The following is a 9,585-nucleotide window of genomic DNA, read 5'->3' as shown; positions in this document are numbered from 1 at the left end:
GGAATGTCCGGGGCCCGCAGACGCTGAGGAAAACTGGCCGCTTCTGCTCGGCGTCCATGAACTTATTCGCCACCATGAAGAATGAGACGCAGGAAGCGTAGCTCTCCCAGTCGCCGGGGTTGGAGATGTCGAATGCCTCCAACGAACCGGTGGTGGCCATGAGTGCGGGGTAAGCAGGGTTTAGGATCCTTCATGCAGAACTCAAGCTCTTAAGTCTCCCTTGCTTACTCCCCAACTATATACATACACAACACCCTGCCCCAGGATGTGGAGATGGCTGCCAACTTGGAAGGCTTTAAGAAGGGAGTGGACATATTCATGGAGGAGAGGGCTATAGACAGACACCTGCCCTGAGGCGCTTACAATCGGAATTTTCACAGAGAGGGGAGAAAACAGAGGGAAGGGAAAGAAGAGGGACAGAAAGCAGGGCTGGGTTGAACCAGAGGCCTTTTTGGTGCCTGGAATGGAAAATCCAAACAGCATAACCCCCTTCTGGGGAGGGGCTGTGGCTCAGTGGCAGAGAGCATCTGCTTGGCATGCAGAAGGTCTCAGGCTCAGTCCCCAGCATCTCCAGTTAGAAGGACCAGGTAGCAGGAGATGTGAAAGACCTCCACCTGAGACCCTGCAGAGCTGCTGCTAGTCTGAGTAGACAATACCTCTGTTTTCTCCCCTCTCTGTGAAAATTCAGATTGTAAGCGCCTCAGGGAGAGGGTCTTTCTAGATGCTTATGTTATTTTGCCAAGTGCTGCTGACACCAATCATAAATAGTAAGAGCAAACCTCCGGTCTCTGAGCTGGGGCCTCCCCGCGCCCTCCAGGGTCTCTGGTCTGGACCTGTGTCTTGGGTCTTTCCTCTGACGGGGGGCTCAGCAAGTTCACCGCCTTGACCCACAACTCGAAGAGGTCCTCTTGTTGGTCGGGCTGAGGGCAGAGCTGCAGGTAGAAAGCACGTCCGCTCGCCAGCTTGAATCGCAGCTGCTGCTTCCTTTGGTTGTGAACCGAAATCTTCACAAAACGCAAGGGAAGGAGTCTAGGAGGAAGGAGGTGGCCAGGATATGACTGAAGAAACCTTCATGGACAACTTACTTGCTGGACTTGCTGGGCTTGAGGTGGGTTACAATTTAAGCACACACAGCCTGGTGGTACTCTCTGTCTAATGAGTAGGGTTGCCAGGTCCCTCTTCTCAACCAACAGGAGATTTTGGGGGTGGAGCCTGAAGAGGGCGGGGTTTGGGGAGGGGAGGGACTTCAATGCCATAGAGTCCAATTGCCAAAGCGGCCATTTTTCTCCAGGTGATCTGATCTCTATCGGCTGGAGATCAGTTGAATTAGCAGGAGATCTCCTGCTACTACCTGGCAGTTGGCAACCCTACCAATGAGACCTGGGCCCTGCAGGACTTAGCCTGTAAGACAGATGTTTCACCAGGCCTGTGGTTTAGGGAAGTGACACTCTATACATAAACTGGCTTCCTATTCTTATTCCCCCACATTTAACACAACATTAGGGGCGCCAGATAGTTTTCTTTATCTATCCGCTCATCCATCTTCTATCCATCCATCTGATTTCAACCTCACGCCTTCCCCAATAAAGCCAGCCAAGAGTAGTTTCCAACAGTCAATAAGATAAAAACACAGCATACGTTTAAAACATAATTCCAATCTAATATGATAAAATCCCAAAGTGTAATTTTCAGATCAAGATGGCACCCTATGCTACAAAGCCACCTTATATAGGTGGACAGTCTTTGTACAGGTGAGGATTGGTCTAGTGATGGTAATAATAAATGCGGGGCAACCCGCCTATAAGAGCTCGCAGGCCCCAAAAGTAGATAAAGGAGTAGGAGGGGGGAAATTAGGGAGGGGAAAAATGAGTAGAAAAATAAAGGAAAAAAGGAACAGGTATAAAAAGAAGGGGGGAAGTAGAAGGACCAGACTAAGAAGGATGGAAGGAAGAAGGATTGGGAAACACCAGATTTGGGCGGGGGGGGGGACCTGAGAAGGACAGGGTTTGGGGAGGGGAGGGGCTTAAGTGGGGTATAATGCCACAGAGAAGAAGAAGAGTTGGTTTTTATATGCCGACTTTCTCTACCACTTACGGAAGACTCAAACTGGCTTACAATCACCTTCCCCTCCCCACTGCAAACACCCTGTGAGGTAGGTGGGCTGAGAGAGCTCTAAAAGATCTGTGACTAGCCCAAGGTCACCCGGCGGGCTTCAGCGGAGGAGTAGGGAAACAAACCCAGTTCTCCGGATCAGAGTCCACCGCTCCAAACCACCGCTCTTAACCACTACACCACACTGGCTCTCAGAGTCCACCTTCCAGAGCGGCCATTTTCTCCAGGTGAACTAATCTCGGTCGCCTGGGGAGCAGTTGTGATTGCAGATCTCCAGCCACCACCTGGAGCTTGGCCAATCGAGGGATCAGACAGATGGACGCCTGTTGGTGGATATCCATGAGGGAGCAAACCTCGTTGACTTCAGGAAGAGCTGGAAAGTCTGGGTGAAAAGAAGTGCTTCCAGACACCGGGCTTAGTTTCCAGCCAGTGCCCAAGCCTTGAAGTTCTTTGCATCACCCGGCTACGGGGCAGCTTCCAAACTGCCTGCTCAAGGAAAGTACCTACCTATTTCTCCTAGCCTAGACTGTGAACGAACTGAACCTCTGTTGATTTATGCCTGCTTGAAGGGGTGGCACCTCTGCCCACCAAACCGGACGGCTGGCACCTGCATTTCTGTTAGGCGAACTGGGAGGCAGAAATGCCACCTCTGTTTCCGGCGAGGAGGTTGTGCTCACCTGGTGAGTTCAAATGCCTTCAGCGGTGGGTACTGGCAAAGCAGATTGTTAAATGGGGGCAGGTGCACTTCAGAGGGGACGACGGGGCGGGCCAGGAGCAGCACATCCGGGGTCTCGCGCTGGAGTCTTGTGCAGGCTACCGCCACGGTCATGGTCTTGACTTGGTTGTGGACGTCAATCACTTCTCCAAGCTTGCTCACCTGCAGAGGAGAGGAAAGGGTTAGTGCACAGGTGGCCATATTATGAGGCAAAGTAAGCAACTCCCTCAGGTAGCGGGTTTGGAGCACTGCTAAGGGCCGCAGTGCAGGAGAGTCACCCAGGGAGCTCAATGCATGGAGAAATTCTCTGGTGCAAGACCTGTGGGTGTGGATTTGGTGGTTCGTGGGTTCATTCATGAGAGCCATGTAGGGCAGCAAGCTATTTCTTTGTTTATTTATTTATAGACTTATACCCCATCCCTCCCCTGGGTCACAGGGCTCAGGGCAGCTCGCAGCATTCAATAAAGTAATCTACAAATAGAGATAAAACATTATTTAAAAGGTAAAAGTCCCCTGTGCAAGCACCGGGTCATTCCTGACCCATGGGGTGACGTCACATCCCGACGTTTACAAGGCAGACTTTGTTTACAGGGTGGTTTGCCAGTGCCTTCCCCAGTCATCTTCCCTTTACCCCCAGCAAGCTGGGTACTCATTTTACCAACCTCGGAAGGATGGAAGGCTGAGTCAACCTGGAGGCGGCTACCTGAAACCAACTTCCATCGGGATCGAACTCAGGTCGTGAGCAGAGCTTGGACTGCAGTACTGCAGCTTACCACTCTGCGCCACGGGGCTCATAAAGCATACTTACAAAACGTTAAATTACAATCCATAAAATAGAATCCTAGTTCAAGCATCAGAATAAAACATGATCATTCGGCATCCAACAACCTATGTCCCAGAATGCAGTCAAATCAGGCAGCACTGCAAATAGGGGGTAAAAAACGGGTCTTGACTGTCCTCAATGGAACGCCTGGTGGAACAACTTTGGGCGAAAACGCACGGTCGCTTTATCCTCCTTTAATCCCTGTTTTAGCCAGGATCGAACGCACATCAGGTGAAACTCATGCGTTCGATCCAGGCTGAATCCTGGCTGAAACAGGGATTAAAGGAGGATAAAGCGACCGTGCGTTTTTGCCCTTTGTCTTCCAGGCCCTACGGAATCTAGAAAGATCCCACAGGGATCCCACAAGCTAGTGCTTTGTTCCCCATGTTAATTTGATGTGTGTTGAAACAAAAGTAAATATATTGAAGATAGTTGGGTTTCCAACTTTGATATAGACTGGAAGGTATCGTCAGTATATACAAATCAATATTTTAGAGATAAAAAAAATGACCATAGGTTTTAGAACCTAAATTTATTAAATGGTAGACTAAGATGAAAGTAGATCAATGATAATTAAAGTAAAAAATCGATTAAATCAAAATTATTCGCAAGAGAAATAAGTAGGGTTGCCAGGTCCCCACTCACCTTCGGCGGGAGGTTTCTTTGCCGATCTTGTGTGCGCGCATGTGCACGCGCGTGCGCTGACGCAGCACCCTTTACCTCGCGAGGCAGAACGCACGTGCACGATTGCCCGCCAGCCCTCAGCTGGTCAGCTGGCAGAGGGGCACATTACCGGGGGTTTGCCCACCAACAGCGGGCACCTGGCAACCCTAGAAATAAGGTATATGGTGGTCTGTTCTGTGTGAGGAGGGTTTTTGTAGTGTTTTGTGTCTTTTTCTTTTTTTCTTTCACTTTTTTCTTTTTGTATATTGTGTTTTAGTATGCTTTATGTACTTTGACATATTCTGTAGTGTTCTGCATAGCTTAATAAAACTTTATTAAAAAAAGTAAAAGAAAAGAAACTCTTTTAGGCCTTTTGGGATCAGGATCTCACGTCAGTTTATTTATCTAAGGCCTTTTATTCATGGCTGTTTCCCTTCCAGTTCCTAGTCTGACGCTCTATCCATTACACCACGGTGCATGTAAACAACAGAATGCGATCCTGGTTCATTAAGCTTTTTTCTCGGTTTCTCAGGCGGGATTTTCCCAAGCACTCTACAAAGCCAGTTAGATGGGACTCATCTAGGTGAAAGGAGAATCGGGTAGTTTACTTGCTTACATACCGGTATTACTCAGCTATTGGGGGCTGGGGTTTCTAGGACTTTGCACCAAGAAGCATGGCAAGCAGGTACTGACATTCTGAAACGTTGTCTGTCACCTTGGACCTTATCTGACCTATGGAAAGCCCCTTAATTTCACAGGGGCGGTTTGATCAAAAAGGTAGAAAAAGTAGGGAAAAGTTAACATTTAGAGTGTGGATAGGTAGTTATTTGGAGTACATAAGGGGCATGCAGGTGTTTTGTGCCTCAACAATGGGAAAGGGTCTAATCAAGGCTCCTGGTCTAGTTATATGATTTGAAAGCAGAAAAGGCACCCGCGTGAGAAAAAACATGACTTTTTACTATGTTAGTATATGTACAGCTGTTCAATATGTCCAATGGCGGGCTGTGCTCTAGCTTGCAATGTACTGTTTGTGTGTGTGCGCCAGCGAGTTGTAGTAGTTAGAGCAGGGGTGTCAAACGTAAGGCCCGTGGGCCGGATCCGGCCCCTTGAGAGCTTTTATCCTGCCTGCAAGCCAGCCGAGGCAGCCCCCCCCCACTCTCGAACTGCCCTGGCAGGGCATGGCCCAGCCCGACCAAGTGGCTCTTATGTCATATCTGGTCCTCGTAACAACTGAGTTCGACAGCCCTGGGTTAGAGTGTCAGAGGAGGGTGCGAGAGACTAAGGCTCAAATCCCCATTCTCCCATGCAGTGACCTAAAGAGAGTCAGCCTCTCGCAGTCCAACCTGTCTCATATAGCTATTGTGAAGATAAAACGAGGTGGAGTGGGAACATGATATACATGACATTAAAGGTGAGATAAAAAAATAATTAAATTCATTTATGTGCATTTGCTCCCCACTCTGAGATTTAACCCCTAAAGGTTAGGCCGAGGGAGCTGAAACGTTGTCCGGGAGGTAGCCCTATTTCTTAGCTAGGGTTGCCAACCTCCAGGCAGTGGCTGGAGTTCTCCCGCTATTACCACTGATCTCCAGGCGATAGGAATCAGTTCCCCTGGAGAAAATGGCCGCTTTGGCAATTGGACTCTATGGCATTGAAGTCCCTCCCCTCTCCAAATCCTGCCCTCTTCAGGCACCACCCCCAAAATCAACAGGTATTTCCCAACTCAGAGCTGCCAACCCTAGCGTGTGTGTGTGAGAGTGAGGGATGCTATTAAAGGAACAGAAGCAGCGCAAATTAATACATTGGCAACTCTAGCTTCATCTCAGAAATCTAGCCAGTGGACATCCCATTTCTCCTCTTTATCAGCATTTTAGGAAAAAGATACCATTGGACAAGGGCGAACCAAAACCGTTAAGCAACCAAGATAGTTATTCAGCCTTTGGTGGGGTAGGGTGGGGAGTGGAAAAGAAAGCTGGTACAGTCAGATATGAAGCAGCAGTAAGAAATTGCTCAAAGTGGTAGCTCCCAGCTTCTGCTTTGAGCCCTTTAAGAGACGGTGTGGGTAAAAAAAAAAAAAAATCCACATGCCTTTCAACCCAATCCAACCTGCAACCGGTTACCTGCAGAAAGTCGCTTTCCAACATGGGGGCAAGCCTGAGTAAGTCGTATTCTCCATGGCTAAGCTGGCGCTGCAGGGGTCCCATCCCTCTGCTGAAAAGTCCTTCGTCATGGTCACCTCTTGCCAAGGAACCAGGCAGCTGAGAGCGGGACCGGGACCGAATCTGGGACTTGGAGCCCCGCATCCTCCTTTGCCCTAAACCAACATGTTGTGCCATTAGAGAATTAGTGTGGAGGCCAGACTTTTGTGAGTGAGCCGAGACCCTGCAGAGCCCGGGGGTTGGAGGGCTGGAGCCCCAATGTTCCATTTCTGCAGAGGCTAGAATAAGGGGGTAGACTCTTGGACTGTACAGTTTAAGGTATGTTTACATGTGGTAAATTAGCTCGAGGACTAGGCTAAAGCCAGGGGAAACATGACCCCCTCCCTCTCCCTGCAATCTGAAGTAATAAAACCTGGTAGTCTACTTCCTCATTTCCTTCAGACATAAGAACATCATAAAGGCCATTCTGGATCAGACCGAGGCCCATCAAGTCCAGCAGTCTGTTCACACAGTGGCCAACCAGGGGCCTCTAGGAAGTTTCCTTTAAGTGTTTCAACACCTTTTAATATTATTCAGCTGAAGGGGCGGAGGTAGCGTTTTTTAAGTAGGTGAACCTTTGGGAATCTTTACCAGCCATCAGAGATAGATAGAAACCCTACGGGTCGGCTGGTCACAAATGGGTAAGCATGGTCTTTAATTATTGTCGAAGGCTTTCACTGTCAGAGTTCATTGGTTCTTGTAGGTTATCCGGGCTGTGTAACCGTGGTCTTGGTATTTTCTTTCCTGACGTTTTGCCAGCAGCTGTGGCAGGCATCTTCAGAGGAGTAACACTGAAGGACAGTGTCTCTCAGTGTCAAGTGTGTAGGAAGAGTAATATATAGTCAGAAAGGGGTTGGGTTGAGCTGAATCATTGTCCTGCAAAAAGTATCAAAGGTAATATGCTAATCATTGTCCTGTAAGTATCAAGATAATGTGCTAATGAGGGTGTGGTGTGTTAATATGGAACCATTGTATCCTGAAGTGATCTGTTAATGTGTGAAATCCAAAGCTAATCTGCATGGCTATTGTTGACTGTAGTCTTTGTTAGTCTGGAGGTTTTCAGGACAGGAAGCCAAGACTTATTCATTCTTAAACTCTCTTCTTTTCTGTTAAAGTTGTGCTGATGTTCATGAATTTCAATGGCTTCTCTGCAGGACAATGATTCAGCTCAACCCAACCCCTTTCTGACTATATATTACTCTTCCTACACACTTGACACTGAGAGACACTGTCCTTCAGTGTTACTCCTCTGAAGATGCCTGCCACAGCTGCTGGCAAAACGTCAGGAAAGAAAATACCGAGACCACGGTTACACAGCCCGGATAACCTACAAGAACCAGTGGTCTTTAATTGTCCATTATAACTTGAATGTGGGTATGATTATAATTGATATATTACTGTTCATTCTTTTTAGAGGTCTTTGTACCCCTTTTGGAGGTCTATGTACCCTATGCCTTATATATGATGTGAACTGATTAATATTCAACTGATGAAGCTACATTGCGAAACACAATGTTGTTTTGGATTTTTTCCTATTGGATTTTGTTCCCATTTGGATTTATACGGTGGAGTAACTGGTTTGGATTGGATTTCTTTTCTATTTGGACATTAACGGTGAAGTAACCTATTGGGACTTTGGACTTTTACTTTGAAATTACAATGGTGAAGTAACCTGTTTACCTAAGGAGAGCATTCATATAGTATTATTTGCTGGTCGTTCTTTATTTTTGTTATGCTTAGTATCACTACAATGGTTTGAATTGTGGGGATTTTGATTATTGCTACCATTTATTGAATTGTTTTGAAGGAATAACCCTCTTAAGTAAATTACTTTGAACTGTTTTGAATTTGAGCTTAAGGTGCTGTTTTTTCCCTCAACTAACGTTTGCTCAGCACATGTATCTATTGCTAAGAAATAGGTTTAAGCAGGCAAGCAATGTGGGGGAGGAATTAAAAAAAATATATAACAGAAAAGGAAAAGATAAGCTAAATTAAAATTAAACACCGGCAAGACACCGCTTGCAAAACAAAGCCAGACCTGGCAATATTTTTAACTTTAATTAAATAACAAAAGCTCCACAAAACAAAAAATATAAAATACTTAGGGCTGTCAATTCGGTTCGGCCCGAACTGAAAATCAGCCGAATTTCCCTTGATTCGGCGGTTTTTAAGTTCGGACGGATCCGAACTCAAAACTGGCGGGCAACCGGGGGGGCCGAATTCAGCGAGTTCGGGAGTTCGGCGAATAAATTCGGCCAATTCGGCCGTCAGTAAGCAGCATAACCGTCAGTAAGCAGCATTCTCCTCCCCCGGCCAATCGGTGGCCAAGCTGGGTCTTCTTCTGGCCAATCAGTCAGGATTGAGTGCTGGAGGAATCAGCTGATGTGCGGCCGGCCGGGGAAAGAGAGAGAGAGAGGGAAATCCTCATGTGTGTGTGAGGGGGTGCTTGTGCACATTCGCTCCTTTCCGTGGCTGCAGGGGGCGCATTTTTTGGGGTACCGACCCCAAACTTTCAGGGGATATTCAGACAGGTTTTTTTAAGAGACCACCCAAGTTTTGTAAACATTGGGTCAGGGGGTCCCGAGATATGGGCTCCCCCCCTTTTTTCTTTCCATGGCTGCAGAGGGCGCATTTTTGGGTGTGCCGACCCCAAACTTTCAGCGGAGCATCAGACTAGGCTTCTTAAGATACCCCCCAAGTTTTGTAAACATTGGGTCAGGGCCCCCCGAGATATGGGCTCCACCCCTTTTTCCTCTCCCCCCTTTTCCATTTTCGTGGCTGCAGGGGGCGCTTTTTTGGGGGTTCAGCCCCCAAACTTTTGTCATAGCTTCAGAGAATGCCTCTTAAGAGACCACCCAAGTTTTGTAAAGATGGGTTCAGTGGGGGCTGAAATATTGGCTCCCCCCCTTTTCTCTTTCCATGGCTGCAGGGGGCGCATTTTTGGGTGTGCCGATCCCAGACTTTCGGCGGAGCTTCAGTCAAGGCTTTTTAAGAGACCACCCAAGTTTTGTAAACATTGGGTCAGGGCCCCCCGAGATATGGGCTTTCCCCTTTCCCCTATTGGGATGAATGGA

The 9,585-nt window shown here is 47.7% G+C and overlaps 1 protein-coding gene across 1 annotated transcript; it reads right to left on the bottom strand.

Annotated features, from left to right (window-relative positions):
• Nucleotides 1–758: 758 nt before the first annotated feature.
• LOC130490835 (Golgi-associated RAB2 interactor protein 6-like) lies at nucleotides 759–6,616 on the bottom strand. The gene is made up of 3 exons (XM_056864642.1): nucleotides 6,434–6,616; nucleotides 2,790–2,989; nucleotides 759–1,029 (listed from the first exon to the last, which is right to left on the bottom strand). Exons 1-3 carry the CDS (start codon nucleotides 6,614–6,616, stop codon nucleotides 759–761), a joined length of 654 nt encoding a protein of 217 aa, XP_056720620.1.
• Between the last annotated feature and the right edge of the window lie 2,969 nt (nucleotides 6,617–9,585).

Source organism: Euleptes europaea, chromosome 18 (assembly GCF_029931775.1).
Source record: "Euleptes europaea isolate rEulEur1 chromosome 18, rEulEur1.hap1, whole genome shotgun sequence".
Taxonomy (NCBI): Eukaryota; Metazoa; Chordata; class Lepidosauria; order Squamata; family Sphaerodactylidae; genus Euleptes; species Euleptes europaea.
This window is presented reverse-complemented; position numbering and strand designations above follow the sequence as displayed.

What these genes read in the sequence shown, in the direction of transcription:
- LOC130490835 (XM_056864642.1), bottom strand. Translation starts at nt 6,616, where the DNA reads ATGCGGGGCTCCAAGTCCCAGATTCGGTCCCGGTCCCGCTCTCAGCTG. An exon ending in TGGAAAGCGACTTTCTGCAG is followed by an intron (nt 2,990 to 6,433) that starts GTAACCGGTTGC and finishes TCTCCTCTGCAG; the next exon opens with GTGAGCAAGCTTGGAGAAGT. An exon ending in AAGGCATTTGAACTCACCAG is followed by an intron (nt 1,030 to 2,789) that starts GTGAGCACAACC and finishes CCTTCCTCCTAG; the next exon opens with ACTCCTTCCCTTGCGTTTTG.